Source organism: Capricornis sumatraensis, chromosome 12 (genome assembly GCF_032405125.1).
Source record: "Capricornis sumatraensis isolate serow.1 chromosome 12, serow.2, whole genome shotgun sequence".
Classification (NCBI taxonomy): domain Eukaryota; kingdom Metazoa; phylum Chordata; class Mammalia; order Artiodactyla; family Bovidae; genus Capricornis; species Capricornis sumatraensis.
In genome coordinates, this window is record NC_091080.1 from 20458681 (window position 1) to 20476986 (window position 18306).

At 45.9% G+C, this 18306-nt stretch overlaps 1 protein-coding gene across 1 annotated transcript; it reads right to left on the bottom strand.

Moving 5' to 3' along the window:
* Positions 1 to 8225: 8225 nt before the first annotated feature.
* LOC138089328 (protocadherin-8-like) lies at positions 8226 to 10202 on the bottom strand. The gene is given in 4 exon segments (XM_068984747.1): positions 8226 to 8913; positions 8915 to 9267; positions 9269 to 9871; positions 9873 to 10202. Coding segments are annotated over 4 exon segments (1974 nt in total).
* Between the last annotated feature and the right edge of the window lie 8104 nt (positions 10203 to 18306).

The window sequence follows — 18306 nt, forward strand, 5'->3', positions numbered from 1 at the left end:
TTCACATGGGGAGGCACGGACTTGAAAATAACATCCTTTGAGCTCTGAGTGTTCTGGTTGGAAACTCATATTTCTCAGCTGGGAAACGTGAGGGCAAAGGGTACCTGAAGCGAGTACAGCCTGTAGCTGTCTTCATAATGTGATGAGAGAGTCTTCATGCCTTGAGATGTCTATACTAATCTTTCAGGATGCTCATATGTTTTTGGTCCTGAACAATTGGAACAACTTGGAAATAGAAAATGAAATAGCCCCAAATGTTTTAAATAATCAGAACGCTGCTACTGGCACTAGTAGTGAAGAATCACATGCCAAATAGAAGACACAGGCTCGATCCCTGGATTAGGAAGATCCTCTAGAGGAGGAAATGGCAACCCACTCCAGTATTCACGCCTGGGAAATCCCACTGACAGAGGGGCCTGGCAGGCTACAGTCCAGGGGTCACAAAAAAGTCAGGCGCAACTGGAGCGACTTAGCACACGCACACGCATAGCAATATATTTGAAAACACAAACAGCATTCAGATGTCCAGAGGCTGGCTTTCTGGTTGCTTCTTTCTTTTTCCTCCTCTGGATTTTCTACCAATGACTTGTGCCTCCACCTGCTGGTGTACTGAGGAAATGAAATGTAAATTAAAATCCAAGCAAGTAAATTGTTAATAAATACTCTGTGGGATCTCTGATACAGGTTTGGAGGGAGGAATGGTTAAAATTAGTCTAAAATGAAATTTCTGAAGATGATCAAGTTAACCCATTCATTCTCTATGTTAACAATTAAAAGTGAGATGCAAAAACAAACAAGCAAAAATACCTTCACTAAACTTCTGATCTCCAACTACCAACGTCTAATTCAATTATCTTACCATCACCCGCAAGTCATTCTATCAACACTCCCACTAAAAGTTTTACAAGAAAATGCAGCAGAGAGATGGAGTATGAACCAAATCATAAATCAGAATGTCTCATTTAAAGTCAAAGAGAGAAACATCCTCAGGAATGTAAATCAGTCTTAAATCTTCAGCACATAAAAGAAGTGTTCAAAGCCCTTTCTGAAAAGACAGCAGAACATTAAAACCCAGAGCCTGACTTCCAGAATTGGAAACCCAGCTCTACCCCTTATAGCTAGATGGCCATGATCAAATTACTCCGATAGGACTTTTCCTCAGTTTCCCCATGTGTGAAATGGGGTTGACATTATCTACTTCATAGCATTATTATGAGGATTAAGTCACTTAATACTTGCAAAGCACCGAGAACAGCTTCTGGCACATAGTCAGTCTTATTTAAACGCTCAGTAAACAACTACAATGCAGCTGGTGCATATTGGTAAGAGGAAATGTGGTTGTTATTACCGAGAAATGCTGTCTTCTCAGATTGTATGCATTGCCCTGATCACCTTATTGTTTGCTAAAACTGCATGCTTGAGCTATCACGGATTCAGAGAGCTTGCTTATTACCACGTAGAGGAAACCGAGTTAAGGCAAGAATAAGCTGGTAATTTCCTAAATAGTGAATAAACAGGAGTTCTAGGAATATGATTTTTGGGGGAAAAGGCTAATTTCCCATTAAATGATCCAGAAAGATAAATTTACTGTAAAATCTTCAAGTTTTAAGATGACACAAAAAGCTTCCACGAAATAAAGCAGTACAATGGAACCTGTCAAAACACCAACATCATTTTACCCTCATATAAAATGTGATGATATCATATGAAATAGTCATACAGTTGCAATGTGCATTCTGGTTAAGTCACATCTTCATCTAACCATTCATTCAGTAAAAGAAAAAAAGAAAGAAAATTAGTACATATTTGATGCCAGTGACTCAACATGGAACAAGTAACAAATAATAAACAAATAATATAAAATAATATCATGCTATGAAGGAAAATGAAGCGGGGAAGAAAACGACAGTGAAAGTGGCTAGAGGCAACCTGCAATTAGGAAGACTCATTTGAGAAGATGGATATTTGAGCGAAGAACTAAATGAAGGGAGAAAGCAAACAATACGGATATCTAGAGAAAGAGCTTGCCAGGCAGAGGGAGCAGCCAGACTCTGAAATAGAGACATAGGCGGTCAGTTCCAAAAAGCAAGCAAGCCAATCAAAAGACTTAACTTCTCAAGGGGAAGAGTGGTGAGAAATCAAATGGGAGAAGCAATTGGGAGCCAGGTAACACAGAACTTTTGGGGCCACGTGTGGCTTGTTTACAAACATGGCCCTAAAATTCTTTTGTAACTTTTCAGTGTAGAGGTGGGGGGTCTCCTTCCTTTAAATCTGAGGGGGCTTATGATTGCTTAGACCAGTAGAATATGATGGAAATAACTATGTTTTCTGAGGCTGGTTAAGAAAAAGAAGACGCATCTTTGTCTTGTTCAGGGGAACATTCACGTTTGCAATCATAACCTTGCATGTGACTTTCCAAGGCTACCATGCTATGAAAGGAATCAAGCCACGTGTAAAGCGTATGTGCACAGCCTCTTCCCACCTCCAAGTCTGCAGTCCTAAACTTGTAGTCATGCTAGGTCACATGCCAGACACATGACTAAATATGCCTTCGGATGATTCTAGCTCCCAGCCATCACACCTTCTCAGCTAAGCCCTCAGACACTGGAGCAGGCACAAACTATGTCTTGTCCAAAATAGCCCAGAGAATCCATAAGCCTAATAAAATGACTGTTGTAAACTGCCACATCTGGGGCTAGTTTGTTACCCAGCAGTCATAATGAGAAACCATGATAAGAATTTTAGACAAATGAGAAATCTTTGGAGTGTAGATGAACATGATCTGCTTCATGAAGTAAGAGAATCACTCTAGTTTCTGTAGGGAGAGCAGTCTGCAGAAGGGAGGCAGAGAGGCCAGGCTGGAGACTACTGCAGTCATCCAAGCAAGAAATGTTAGTGCCCTAGGTATGGCAGCAACAGTGACGATAGTAAGAAGGCCTTTGGTTGGCAATATAGTTTCAAAGTGATTCCAATAGGATTTGCTTCTAGATTGGAACTTGTGTGTGGGAAGAGGCAAATCAAGAATGACACCAGGGACTTTGACCAGAGCAAGCAGCTAACTGAATAGAGATGTCATTTCCTGATATACAAACATTAGAGGAAGAATGGGTTTGAAATCGAGAGTTCAGTTTTAAACATGTGGCAAACAGAAATGAATGAGGAGGAAGCAAGTAGGTACGTGAATTTGGAGGTCAGGAGTATAGCTGGTTCTGTGTTCAACCCTAAGTGCTTCATTTTAGGAAAGATATATACAGACTAGAGAATATTCAGAAGGGGATCAGGATGCAGATATTTTTAAATGCCATATCATGTTTAAAAAAAAAAAAAAGTTGAAGGAACTAACCGTAGGGTGGGTAAAAATGCCCGTGATGGCAAAGAGGCGCTTGAATCAACAGGACACACCATCAGGACTCATCTTCAGGAGGGCACTATATGCTTCGAGGGACTAAACATCTAAGGCCCACTTTTGTGGAGACTAATATGAAACACCTCAAAATTGACTATGCCTCCCCACACAGAAGCTACCATTCCAGAACCAGACATCATTACAGAGGATTTGACCAAAACACTACAGGCCGTGGATGGAAGAGCATCAGCTTGTGTTGGTGAAGAATTCTCTAACCAGAGCAAAGCTAGACAAAACCAATCCCTCCCCCCCAAAAAAAATGAATAAATAAAATTAAAAAGGAAATATTTTAAAATATATATATACACACACACTCCATTTTCATATGTTCCCAGTAAAGGACAAACTGGCCGATAAAAAATTTATCTATTCATATCCTGTTCTTATCAGGAATGCCCACATGGAGGAAGTTACCCTTAGTGCTGCAACACTAAGTGATTTTAGCATTAATAATCACAATATTCTGCTTTTCCAGTATTTTAATCCTTTGCATTGATAGAGGGAGTTCAGTAGGGTGATTAAGAGCAGGAAACCTAGAGCCAGAATTCCTGGCCTAAGATCTTAACTTCAGCACTTAGGTGAGCTACTTAAACTTTCTATGCCTCCATTTCCTACCTCATTGGGTTTATTATAGGGAATAAATATGTCAATCTGTATGCAGGTCAGGAAGCAACAGTTAGAACTGGACATGGAACAACAGATTGGTTCCAAATAGGAAAAAGAGTACATCAAGGCTGTATATTGTCAGCCTGCTTATTTAACTTATATGCAAAGTACATCATGAGAAATGCTGGGCTGGATGAAGCACAAGCTGGAATCAAGATTGTTGGGAGAAATATCAATAACTTCAGATATGCAGATGACACCACCCTTATGGCAGAAAGTAAAGAAGAACTAAAGAGCCTCTGGATGAAAGTGAAAGAGGAGAGTGAAAGTTAGTTCAGTTCAGTCGCTCAGTCGCTCTTTGCAACCCCATGAACTGTAGCACGCCAGGCCTCCCTGTCCATCACCAACTCCCAGAGTCCACCCAAACCCATGTCCATCAAGTTGGTGATGCCATCCAACCATCTCATGCTCTGTTGTCCCCTTCTCCTCCTGCCCTCAATCTTTCCCAGCATCAGGGTCTTTTCCAATGAGTCAGTTCTTTACATCAGGTGGCCAAAGTATTGGAGTTTCAGCTTCAACATCAGTCCTTCCAATGAACACCCAGGACTGATCTCCTGTAGGATGGACTGGGTGGATCTCCTTGCAGTCCAAGGGAGTCTCAGGAGTCTTCTCCAACACCACAGTTCAAAAGCATCAATTCTTCGGTGCTCAGCTTTCTTTGTAGTCCAACTCTCACATCCATACATGACCACTGGAAAAACCATAGCCTTGACTAGATGGATCTTTGTTGGCAAAGTAATGTCTCTGCTTTTTAATATCCTGTCTAGGTTGGTCATAACTTTCCTTCCAAGGAGTAAGCATCTTTTAATCTCATGGCTGCAATCACCCTCTGCAGTGATTTTGGAGCCCAGAAAAATAAAGTCAGCAACTGTTTCCACTGTTTCCTCATCTATTTGCCATGAAGTGATGGGATCAGATGCCATGATCTTTGTTTTTTGAATGTTGAGCTTTAAGCCGACTTTTTCACTCTCCTCTTTCACTTTCATCAAGAGGCTCTTTAGTTCTTCTTTACTTTCTGCCATAAGGGTGGTCATGTCCTACTCTTAGTGACCCCATGGACTGCAGCCTACCAGGCTCGTGTATCCATGGGATTCCCCAGGCAAGAGTACTAGAGTGCGGTGCCATTGCCTTCTCCGATAAGGGTGGTGTCATCTGCATATCTGAGGTTATTGATATTTCTCCTGGCAATCTTGATTCCAGCTTGTGCTTCCTCCAGCCCAGCATTTCTCATGATGTACTCTGCATATAAGTTAAATAAGCAGGGTGACAATATACAGCCTTGACATACTCCTTTTCCTATTTGGAACCAGTCTGTTGTTCCATGTCCAGTTCTAACTGTTGCTTCTTGACCTGCATACAGATTTCTCAGGAGGCAGGTCAAGTGGTCTGGTATTTCCATCTCTTGAAGAATTTTCCACAGTTTATTGTGATCCACGCAGTCAAAGGCTTTGGCATAGTAAATAAAGCAGAAATAGATGTTTTTCTGGGACTCTCTTGCTTTTTCAATGATCCAACAAATGTTAGCAATTTGATCTCTGGTTCCTCTGCCCTTTCTAAAACCAGCTTGAAGATCTGGAAGTTCATGGTTCAGGTATTGCTGAAGCCTGGATTGGAGACTTTTAAGCATTACTTTACTAGTGTGTGAGATGAGTGCAACTGTGTGGTAGTTTGAGCATTCTTTGGCATTGCCTTTCTTTGGGATTGGAATGAAAACTGACCTTTTCCAGTCCTGTGGCCACTGCTGAGTTTTCCAAATTTGACAGACAGAGTACCTGATGAATTATGGACGGAGGTTCATGACATTGTACAGGAGACAGGAATCAAGATCATCCCCAAGGAAAAAAAATGCAAAAAAAAAAACCCAAAATGGCTGTCTGAGGAGGCCTTACAAATAGCTGTGAAAAGAAGAGAAGTGAAAGCAAAGGAGCAAAGGAAAGATAAACCCATCTGAATGCAGAGTTCCAAAGAATAGCAAGGAGAGATAAGAAAGCCTTCCTTAGCGATCAATGCAAAGAAGTAGAGGAAAATAATAGAATGGGCAAGACTAGAGATCTCAAGAAAATTAGAGATACCAAGGAAACATTTTATGCAAACATGGGCTCAATAAAGGAGAGTGAAAAAGTTGGCTTAAAACTCAACATTCAGAAAACTAAGATCATGGCATCATTTCATGGTAATAGATGGGGAAACAGTGGAAACAGGGCAAACTTTGTTTCTGGGGGCTCCAAAATCACTGCAGAGGGTGACTGCAGCCATGAAATTAAAAGACGCTTGCTCCTTGGAAGAAAAGCTATGACCAACGTGGACAGCATATTAAAAAGCAGAGACACTACTTTCCCAACAAAGGTCCGTCTAGTCAAAGGTATGGTTTTTCCAAAAGTCATCTGTGGATGTGAGAGCTGGACTATAAAGAAAGCTGAGTGCAGAAGAATTGATGCTTTTGAACTGTGGTGTTGGAGAAGACTCTTGAGAGTCCCTTGGACTGCAAGAAGATCCAACCAGTCCATCCTAAAGGAAATCAGTCCTGAGTGTCCATTGGAAGGTCTGATGTTGAAGCTGAAACTCCAATACTTTGGTCACCTGATGTGAAGAACTGACTCATTGGAAAAGACCCTGATGCTGGGAAAATTGAAGGTAGGAGGAGAAGGGGACAACAGAGGATGAGATGGTTGGTTGGCATCAGTGACTCAATGGAGATGAGTTTGAGTAAACTTCCGCAGTTGGTGATGGACAGAGAGGCCTGGTGTGCTGCAGTCCATGGGGTCCCAAAGAGTCAGACACGACTGAGCAACTGAACTGAACTGAAATTGCAAAGTATTTATTACATAGAAACAGCTATATAGTCAGTGATTTAAAATACTACCTCTATTCAACATCCAGCCATCCAGAACATACTCAGTCGTGTCTGACTCTTTGGGACCCCATGGACTATAGCCCACCAGGCTCCTCTGTCCATGAAATTTTCCAGGAAAGGATACTGGAGTGGGTGGCCACTTCCTCCTCCTGGGGATCTTCCCAACCTAGGGACCGGACCTGAGTCTCGTGCATTGCAGGCGGATTCTTTACCCCTTGAGCCATCAGCATCATCCTATCTATGAATGTACAGTAGAGACCCCTTTGTTTGCTTCTTTTATTATATAATTCATTGATGCATACAGCATTATGACTTTGAAAACAAGAGCTTCAAAGTCACAGGTATAAACTTAAAAAGGCACTTTCTTGAAGCCCTCTCTACTGATATCAGAACTGCTGTCATGGGTTTTACTGTCTCCTTTTCCACTATCTCTGACACTAAATTCATCTGGATTTCAATGTGCCCTGGAAGTGAAAAGGAAAGAATTACTCTGTTATCCATAAAAATGTACAAAACGTCAAACCCATGGCTTAGAGACAATGATAAATATTCTGCAATTACCTTAAACTTGCAGCAGATTTATCCTCTCCCCATCAGGATGGGGGATGAAAAGGACCTGAGACTGAACCCCGATTAAAAAGAAGAGTGAGAACAGCGGCTAATACTATTTCACCCTTAGATATCAGAACTGACAGCAAGCGCAGCATCCGTCAGCTACAGTGCTGCAGGAAAGGGAACTTGTTCAGTCCTGTGTGCGTCTTTGTGACCCCATGGACTGTTGCCCACCAGGCTCCTCAGTCCAAAGAATTCTCCCCTGGAGTGGGTAGTCATTCCCTTCTCCAGGGGATCTTCCACGACCATCAGGCCTTCTCCTGCCCTCATCTGTGAAGAACTTTTCCTCTCAAAGAAAATAATTAACAAACCCCAAAAAGTCAGCCATTTGAAGTCCCAAACCTGATCAGGCACTGAATCTTCACCAAGCTTCCAGGATGAAAATCCGCTAAAGGTTAACAAGGTGCGCTATCCAAGCCCGTGGGATCGCGCTCCCCTTCTGAGGTGAGGAGCGTAAAGAAACCCGGCTGTCCCCGGACTGGGAAATTTCTGCAGACTCGCCCTGCCGGAGCCACTGAGGAAACGGAAAGCGGCGGTGTCTCCACGAAGCAGCTCAGGCCGAAGCCCCCAGAGTCACAGCCCCTGACCCTCTGCGACTTGGAGCGGCCTGGCCATTCACTGCTCATGTGGCACCGGCTCCGGCCGCGCTCCCAAAGCTTCCTCCTCCGCGGCCCGGGCGGGGCCAAGTCACGGTGACCACGGCCACCAGGAGAAGGCCGCAGGGGCTGGCCGAAAACCCGACCACGGCCACGGAGAGCTCAAGGAGCCGCTCTGCGCGCCCCTTCCCAGTTCGGCGGCGGCGCCGGCAATGGCACCAGCACCATTTGTCCGCCAGGTGGTGCAGGAAGCGCGGGTGCCGGGAGCACCGCGCCCGAGCGTCGCAGGGCCAGCCGGCCTTCGTCCAGCGCCGCGACGACCGCCGTCAGCGGGCCGGCGGGCTGCGGGGACCGCCGACGCTGCAGCGATAGCTCCCCCGGGGCTGCCGTCGCCGCGGAGCCGGAGGTGAGTCAGCTGCGCGTCAAGGCCTTTGTCCGCGTCCCTGGCCTGCTGTCGGGTCGCCAGGGAGCCCAGGGACGCGTCCCAGGGCAGAGGCCGCAGGGCTGAGCCATCGACGAGCCGCGGGGTCACCAGCCGGGGCGCGCGCTCGTCCTGGCCCTGCATCTGCAGCCCCGCCGTGGCCCGGCCTCGCAGTGGCGGCGAGCCGCCGTCCAACGCCTCCAGCCCTAGCTGCAGCCTGGCCAGTTCCTCGAGGTTAAAACTCCGTTGTGCACGCAGCCGCCCCGTGACAGGGTCCCCCGAGACGTAGGTGGCCACGGCGCCCCCAGCCCGGCCCACCTCGGCCTGCAGCAGCCGGTGGGTGATCTGGCCGTTGCGGGTCCCTGGCGGCCACCGTGGCCAAGTAGGCCCCGGGCGGGTTGTTCTCGCGCACTGACACCTCGTAGACCGGCCGCGTGAAGAGCGGCGCGTTGTCGTTCTCGTCGCCCACGCGCACCGTGTAGGGCCGCACTGTGCGCAGCGGGGGCGCGCCGCGGTCCTCGGCCACCAGCGTCAGGTTGTACTCGGAGATGCGCTCGCGGTCCAGGGACGCGGCGGTCACCACCAGGTAGCTGCCCGCGTAGGCCGGCTGCAGCCGGAAGTGCTCGTGCCCGTAGAGGGCGCAGCGCACCTGCCTGTTGGCGCCCGAGTCCCTGTCCGAGGTGCTGACCAGCGCCACCAGGCTTTCGCGCGCGCGCCCCCTCCGGCACCAGCGAGACGGCGCCCGCATTTGGCGTCCCAGGCCCGGTCGACGAGGTGGCCTCAGTGCCCCCAAGAGCGGCGGCGGCGGCGGGGAAGGGCGAGGCAGCAGGCGCGCCCGGGGCGGCCAGTGGGGTGATGGAGATGTCCGGAGCGTTGTCATTGACGTCGCGGAGGCGCACGATGACCTTGCAGGTGGCGGCGCGGGGCCCGGGGCCGCGGTCCTGCGCCCGCACGTCCAGTTCGTAAGTGTCCTGGCGCTCGTAGTCCACGGGCCCCGCCAGGGTGAGGCGGCCGGAGCGCGGGTCCAGGCGGAAGAGGCGGCGCGCCTCGGGCGGGGTGCGGGCCCCGAAGGCGAACACCACGTCGCCGTTGGGGCCCTCGTCGGGGTCCGCCGCGTCCAGGTCAGCCAGCTCCACCTCGGCCACGGCGCCCTGCGGGAAGGCCGGGCTGTGGTCGTTGGCGTCCAGCAAGCGCACGCTGAGGGCGGCCGTGGCGGAGCGCGGCGGTCGGTCGCCGTCCTGGGCCACCAGCCCCAGGCTGTAGGTGGCCTGGCTCTCGCGGTCCAGCTCCTGCAGCAGCACCAAGTCGGCGCACTTAGGCACCTTCCGCGCGCGTCTGCAGCTCCACGCGGAAGCGGCTGTGGGGCTTGGCCAGGCGCACGGTTTGCAGCCCGTTGGCGTCCACGTCCCCGTCCACGGGCACCTCCAGGGGGGTGCACGTGCCCACCGCCGCGCCCTCGGACACCTCCAGGGGAATCTGGGCCCGGAGGAAGCGCGGCGCATGGTCGTTGATGTCCCTCACCGACACCTCCACGTGCACCAGCCGGAACTGCTCCTGGGAGAAGCTGAGCACGTCGAAGGCCAGCACGCACTGAGGGGCCTGGCCGCGCAGCCACTCTCGGTCCAGGCCCGCGTCCCCGATGATCATCCTGTTGCCCTAGCTCAGCGAGCTGTTAATCAGGCGGAACCGGCTCGGTACCTAGCGCTGGGAATTAAACAGGACATGGTCACACAGAGCACTAATGAAGGTGCTGGGGGCTTCTTCCTCACAGGTGTGGAAACTGACAGTTTCGGTTCAATACCCTGACACCAGCAGCAGCCACAGAAGCAGCAGGGACTCCAGTCCACCCCCGAGGAAAGTGTCAGCGGGGAATCTGAGCCTGCAGTGAGACCGTCTCGGGCCTCACCCGCCCTTCTGAGCGCACAGTCAGGAGACACTTGCCCTCTTAAATACTTCTGATCACTAAACCCTCTTCTGCTGTGTAATCGCTTTTCTCTGCCCTGGGCCCAAGCAAGCTTCTTCTGAACCCTACCAGGGAGACTGCAGAGAGAGAAATATGCAAATAAGCCTCCGCCGGAGCCGATCCACAGTCTCCTGGCCTCCGGGTCTTGTTCCCTTGAAAGAGCTCGCAGGAGGGCCTGGGGAGCTGAACAGCGGCCAGGGCAGTGCAGAAGGTCATTGAGATTCCTACAGATGTTTAGACTATAAAAATGCACCCGCTTGCTTTGCCGGTGTGCCGGAGTCTCACTGAGACAGCCCGAGCAGGGGAGCCGCAGCCTCTTTATTCCCCAGTTTCTAGTCTGCTTCACCATTTTGAAACACACGCATATATGTATCCTTCCCCACCCACGGTTATCGGTCTATACTGGGTTATCATTTCCTGTACTGAGAGATTGTAGGGGAACAGCTTCTTCAGAACCAGGCAGTGTCTAATCAGAAAAGCACGATTTTCCAAAGTAATCATTTCTGAGTAGCTTTCCCCTAGCCAAGAAACCACTAATGGCCAAATTTCCACCCCTTCCTCTCCTTTTATGTCGGTAATTGCTTATACATGAAGACTCAGTGTCAATCAGGGAGGTTTGTCAACGACAAACCGCTGTAAGGGATGGTTAAGGGTAAGAAAAAGATTTAAGGAAATATATTGCAGTCAGTCTTGCTCGAAAATTGCTATAGACCAATTATTTTTAAAAAGCCCTTGGCTGAAGAAAACCACGGGTGGCCTGATAGGCTGAAGGCTAAAGAAACATTAAACCATCTGTCTAAAGCACAACAGGCCTGTGTGAGGTTCCTTTTATGTGTGAAGTGTTCTAAATGCTAAACAGCCCCACATGGTAATGATGACATTGTTCCTCGTGCCATGGAGCTGTCATCAAGGCAGGGTGTTCTTTAACCAGTCATCTTGAATAAAATCAGTGAGCAGGCTGAGTTATTAATATGCCCAGGCTATTCTTGGCTCCTACATGTTCAGTAATGTTATTGATTCCTGCAGAGATATGTCAGTAAATGACTTTTCTTTTTCTTTCTATCACTCTTAAGAAGCAGTAGCACTTATCTTAGCACCAGAATCTGTGAACCCAGTTCTGAAACTGAGCCACCTTTGATGAGATAATTAATTTCCAGGGGTTTTAATTTAGTGGAGCATTTGGCAGTGAGTCTAATTACAAGCACCAGCAACCGATAGAGAAGTACAGCAGGGAGCATGGGTTGATTTTCATCGGGTACTCTGAGATTCTGAAAAGAGAAAGAGCTTCGTTTTGTTTAGTTTTTTATAACTTTTTTTATTGCCGTATAGTTGGTTTACAGAGTTGTGCCAATTTCTGCTGTTATAAAGTGACTGTTATACACATATAGACATTTTTTTTAAAATATTTTTTCCATTATGGTTTATCATGAGATATTGAATCTAGAAGGACTGGGAGTTTGGGATTAGCAGAGGTAAACTATTATACATATCATGGATAGACAACAAGACCGTACTGTACTTTAGATTTTTTTAAAGCTTGCTTTTTAAAATTCAGATGAGGCATTAATCTGAAGAAGGGTACAACCCCCTTTCTGTTTAGTGAGACTAGATTTCTTGTAAGCCAGTATCTTCAGTGATATTATGACAGTGTGCTTTCTATCTTAGAACTGGGTATTTCAGTGAAGCATCTGGTTATTCTGCCTTTGGGTCTTGAGGTAAACAAGATGACCTGATCTCTTTACCCAACTTCTTTATTCCTAGATGCACCTTACTGGAAGACTGAAAACAGATTCAACTCATTCCTTTTAAAAGGCACATGCTTAAAAAAAAAAAAAAAAAGGCACATGCTTTCATGCACTTTCGCCAGGAGAGGGACCCGTTTAACCACAGTCCAAGTCTCTCACACAGTCCCTGCCAGGCCTGGCTCTCGACAGTCTTCAGTATTATTGTTGCCATTCAGGATCAGAAAAACTGCTCAGCATCCTGAAAATGAAGAGTAGTCCATGACTCTATCTACCGAATATCAAAAGAGCCAGATAAAATATTTTAGAAGGCAGGCAATCATACACATTACCTCCACAATGCTAAACATCTGGCCACTTAATGTTTGAAAACATCCAGCTATGATGCTTAAATGCTTGATTGCGTTTTCCCCACTTTTCCTCCAGCTGTTTGGCAGCAAGGAGACCATCTCTGATAAGAAATGTGCTATATTGTCAGTGATTCATTATTAGTGTCAGCTTCACTTCCTAGTAAACAACCACCTTATTAAAACACTGCTTCATGAATGAAGGACAGCTGGAGTCTCAAGAAAGAGACATTTTCTGAGGCACAAATCAGTTCTGTGCCCATAGAGTAACACACTGAATAATATAGAAACTGTATGGTCTGGGCCCCTAGGGATATGTCATCCGGAAGCCCTGTTTACAGCCCTGAGCTCCGCGGTACTCACATTCCAGTCTGCTGACTCTGTTAAATAAAAACCTGTCTCAATATTAAAAAACATCATGGCAGAAATTTGCTTGATGTTGCTTGTTTTCCCATTTGCCAGCATATTGCCAGACTCTAAGCCCATAAAATGTAGTTTTGATCTCTACTGGGGGCAGACGTGGATCAAAATAAGCAGTGCGACCAAGGGGACTGCTGCCACCACAGGAAGACCAAAATGTAAATAAAGTGGTAACTTGGTCCTCTTGCTCAGTTTGGTTTTAAAAGGGATGAAGCGGGGGAGGATTTGGGTGGACCCCTGCTGTGTTTGCTTTTGTTCCTGAAACAAAAGCACCAGGCAGACATGCTAGAGTTCCGCCCCCACCACCAAATGCCAGGAAACCAGACCTGTGAAACAGGGTCTGCATTCCAATCATTTTAATAAAAGGCTTTCTTTTTGGCTTAACAAATAACACCAGTATCCCTGGCACACTAAACCATGCTGTATGAAGCTAAGGTCATCACTTTCACCATAAACGTGGGGGAAAACTGCCCCTAATTCAAATTAGTGCCTGGGCTTTTGCACCCTTTTGCACATTTCCCTTTTACTGTTACACAAAACCCGCGACATATGTTTAAGGGAGAGTTCCTAATGTGAATATTTGGCTAGATCAAGGTGTCTACACGTCAGAAACAGCATCAACTTTGATAGAACCTTGCACGCACACTTCTGTAGCCCAGAAATAGTTTCCGTGCCATTTAAAACAAATCACTCTGTGTACTACACTGAGACCCATTTTCATTTCTCAACTGAACAAACATCCTGGAGATGAATGAGCAAAACATTATCAAGTGCAATGTTTCTATCTTCAATGAGCAACTTCTAGAAATTGAAGCTATGAAGACTGTTGGAGAGAAAACAAATCAAACAGCTGAGTAGTTTTTTGGTTTTTTTTTTTTTTTTTTTGGTCTTTCTGTTTTAAAAATCATACCTTGAAAAAAGTAAAGTTATTCTTCAGCAGTGTGAGCTCCCCAGATGAGAGTAACGGTTCTAAGCGCTCTCAGAAGAAGATTCATTATCTCCCATTCCTGTTACCCCACTGCGTAATCAGTTTGTTATTAGATCTTAACTGTACAGTCATTTATAAGAAAAGTTATCAGCAAATTGCTGGTCCTTTTTGGAAAATGATTTTCGGGAAAATAATTCAGCCCTGAATTCAGCCAAAATACTGTCCTCAAGCATAGCCTAAAAACAAATGATATTTATCAACTTTTTAAGTACTTTAACCTAGAGAAAATCACAGGGAAATGCTGTACAATAGCAACACTAAGCACAAACTCCCCTTAACAGAAAAGACTGGATGACATAATCTTCACTTGGAGAAAAGTTTCCTGTAGGATCATTACGTTAATAATGATATTATCAAAATTATGTAATCTTAAAATAGTGGATAAAACGAGTTTTTAAATTGCTGGTTTTATTAGTCTGATTCTATGAGGAAACTAGTGCTTCGCCGGTGGCTCAGAGGTAAAGAATTCGCCTGCCAATGTACGAGACCAGGGTTGTATCCCTGGATCAGGAAGATCCCTCGGAGAAGGAAATGACAGCCCACTCCAGTATTCTTGCCTGGAGATTTCCATGGACAGAGAAACCTGGCAGGCCACAGTTCGTGGGGTCACAAGTCACCACGATGTAGCGACTAAACAACAACAACATGAAGGAAATTAAATCAATGAATAATGGAAAAGTGTTTACCTTTTGGGTTCAGGGATACCTTAATCCCCAAATAAGCCAGAGAAATTGACTTTGGTACCTGACTTTGGTCACTGGCTCAAGGGCCATACTTCACATTCTTACTACCCTACAGGAAGGAAAACTGCCTCCTACTCAACAATGTTGCAAAGCAAGAGACGAATAAAAGAATAGGGATTGAGAAGCAACTTTTCATCTGTCTTATTTTAACTTCATCTCTCTTCCTCTTATCTAAATCTTTCTATTCCTACCCTATAATAAAGCCTATGACCACCAGTAATCAGAACACTTTGAGGTCCTTTATCAACAGATATTTGATCAAGTATCAGTGACACAATAAAACTCACAGTCTTGTAGAAGAAAATGTTGCTGTTGTTTAATCGCTAAGTCATGTACAACTCTTTTGTTACCCCATTGTAGCCCACCAGGCTCCTCTACCCATGGGATTTCCCAGGCAAGAATACTGGAGTGGGTTGCCATTTCCTTCTCCAGGGGATCTTCCCGACTCAGGGATCAAACCTGTGTCTCCTGCATAGCAGGCAGATTCTTGACCACTGAGCCACTTGGAAAAGAAAATATTTAAACATTACAAAATAAACCATCAGAGTTTCAGAAAAGACGTAGTGCCAGAGAGCATGGAGAAAGTTATACCAAATGCACCCAGGAAGAGATCGCAGACTTGACAGGTAAAATCACAGTCAGCCAGAACTACCAGGGGTGCAGAGAACCTGGGAGTGTTGTTCCAAGCTGTAGGGAGAGGCAGGCACAAAAGCCTTCGCTGGGCACTGAGTATACCAGTTGGTTGGAGTGGATGGTTTTAGGAGGACAAGCTTGAGTGGATGGCACAGCTGAGGAGAACCATGATGCTAAGCTGAAGAGTTTAGACACTTTTAAAGGAGCAGTGAGAAAACACGGAAGTCTGTGGGGAAAGAGCAACAACCTTGAATACATATCAACAATGATATGTAATCTATTACTGTGTGTGTGAGTTGTTCAGTCGTGTCCAACTTTTTGCAACCTTCCTGTAGCCCATCAGGCTCCCCTGTCTACGGGATTCTCCAGGCAAGAATACTGGAGTGGACTGCCATTCCCTCCTCCAGAGGATCTTTCTGACACAGGGATCGAACCCTGGTCTCCTGCATTGCAGACAGATTCTTCACCATTTGAGCTACAGAGAAGCTGCATTCTACTACTGTAGTTCCCCCTAACTAAGGATCATATGTTCCAATACCCCTCGATGCCTGAAATCACACAGAGTACTAAGTTTTTTGCTATACATACAGCCTCAGTTCAGTTCAGTTCAGTCGCTCAGTCGTGTCTGACTCTTTGTGACCCCATGGACTGCAGCACACCAGGCCTCCCTGTCCATCACCAACTCCTGGAACTTACTCAAACTCACGTCCATCGAGTCAATGATGCCATCCAGCCATCTCATCTTCTGTCATCCCCTTCTTCTCCTGGCTTCAACCTTTCCCAGCATCAGGATCATTTCCAATGAGTCAGTTCTTTACATCAGGTAGCCAAAGTATTGGAGTTTCATCTTCAGCATCAGTCCTTCCAATGAATACTCAAGACTGATTTCCTTTAGGATGGACTGGTTGGATCTCCTGGCAGTCCAAGGGACTCTCAAGAGCTTTCTCCAACACCACAGTTCAAAAACATCAATTCTTCGGTGCTCAGCTTTCTTTACAGGCCAACTCTCACATCCATACATGACTACTGGAAAAACCATAGCCTTGACTAGACAAACTTCCGTTGGTAAAGTAATGTCTCTTTTTTAATATGCTGTCCAACCTAGACAGCATAACTTTTCTTCCATAACTTTTCCTCATAACTTTTCTTCCAAGGAGCCAATGTCTTCTAATTTCATGGCTTCAGTCATCATCTGCAGTGATTTTGGAGCCCAAAAAATTAAAGTCTGTCACTTTTTCCCATCTATTTGCCATGAAGTGATGGGACCAGATGCCATGATCTTCATTTTCTGAACGTTGAGTTTTAAGCCAACTTTTTCACTCTCCTCTTTCACTTTCATCAACAGACTCTTTAGTTCTTCTTCACTTTCTGCCAAAAGTGTGGTGTCATCTGTGCATCTGAAGTTATTGATATTTCTCCCAGCAATCTTGATTCCAGCTTGTGTTTCTTCCAGTCCAGCGTTTCTCATGATGTACTCTGCATAGAAGTTAAATAAGCAGGGTGACAATATACAGCCTTGACGTACTCCTTTCCTGATTTGGAACCAGACTGTGTTCCATGTCCAGTTCTAACTGTTGCTTCGTGACCTGCATACAGATTTCTCAGGAGGCAGGTCAGGTGGTCTGGTATTCCCATCTCTTTAAGAATTTTCCACAGTTTGTTGTGATCCACGCAGTCAAATGCTTTGGCATAGTCAATAAAGCAGAAGTAGATGTTTTTCTGGAACTCTCACTTTTTCAATGATCCAACAAATGTTGGCAATTTGATTTCTGGTTCTTCTACCTTTTCTAAATCGAGCTTGAACATCTGGAAGTTCATGGCTCACGTATTGCTGAAGAATGGTTCACGTATGGCTTGGAGAATTTTGAGCATTACTTTACTAGCATGTGAGATGAATGGAATTGTGCAGTAGTTTGAGCATTCTTCAGCATTGCCTTTCTTTGGGATTGGAATGAAAACTGACCTTTTCCAGCCCTGTGGCCACTGCTGAGTTTTCCAAATTTGCTGGCATATTGAGTGCAGCACTTTTCACAGCATCAGCTTTTAGGATTTGAAATAGTTCAACTGGAATTCCATCACCTCCACTAGCTTTGTTTGTAGTGATGCTTTCTAAGGCCCACTTGACTTCACATTCCAAGATGTCTGGCTCTAGGTGAGTGATCACACCATCGTCACTATCTGGGTCATGAAGATCTTTTTGTACAGTTCTTCTGTGTATTCTTGCCACCTCTTCTTAATATCTTCTGCTTCTGTTAGGGCCAGGGCCATATCATTTCTGTCCTTTATTGTGCCCATCTTTGCATGAAAATTTCCCTTGGTATCTCTAAGTTTCTTGAAGAGATCTCTAGTCTTTCCCATTCTATTGTTTTCTTCTATTTCTTTGCACTATCCACTATCCACTATGCACTATCCACTATTTCTATCACTTTCCACTGATTACTGAGGAAGGCTTTCTTATCTCTCCTTTCTATTCTTTGGAACTCTGCATTCAAATGGATATATCTTTCCTTATCTCCTTTGCCTTTTGAAAACTAGTCACAGAAAACTAACCAACCTGATCACATGGACCACAGCTTTGTCTAACTCAATGAAACAATTAGCCATGCCATGTAGGGCCACCCAAGACGGACAGGTCACAGTGGAGAGTTCTGACAAAATGTGGTCCACTGGAGAAGGGAATGGCAAGCCACTTCAGCATTCTTGCCTTGAGAACCCCATGAACAGTATGAAAAGGCAAAAAGATAGGACACTGAAAGAGGAACTCCCCAGGTCATTAGGTGCCCAATATGCTACTGGAGAGCAGTGGAGAAATAACTCCAGAAAGAATGAAGGGATGGAGCCAAAGTGAAAACAACACCCAATTGTGAATGTGACCAGTGATAGAAGCAAAGTCTGATTCTGTAAAGAGCAATATT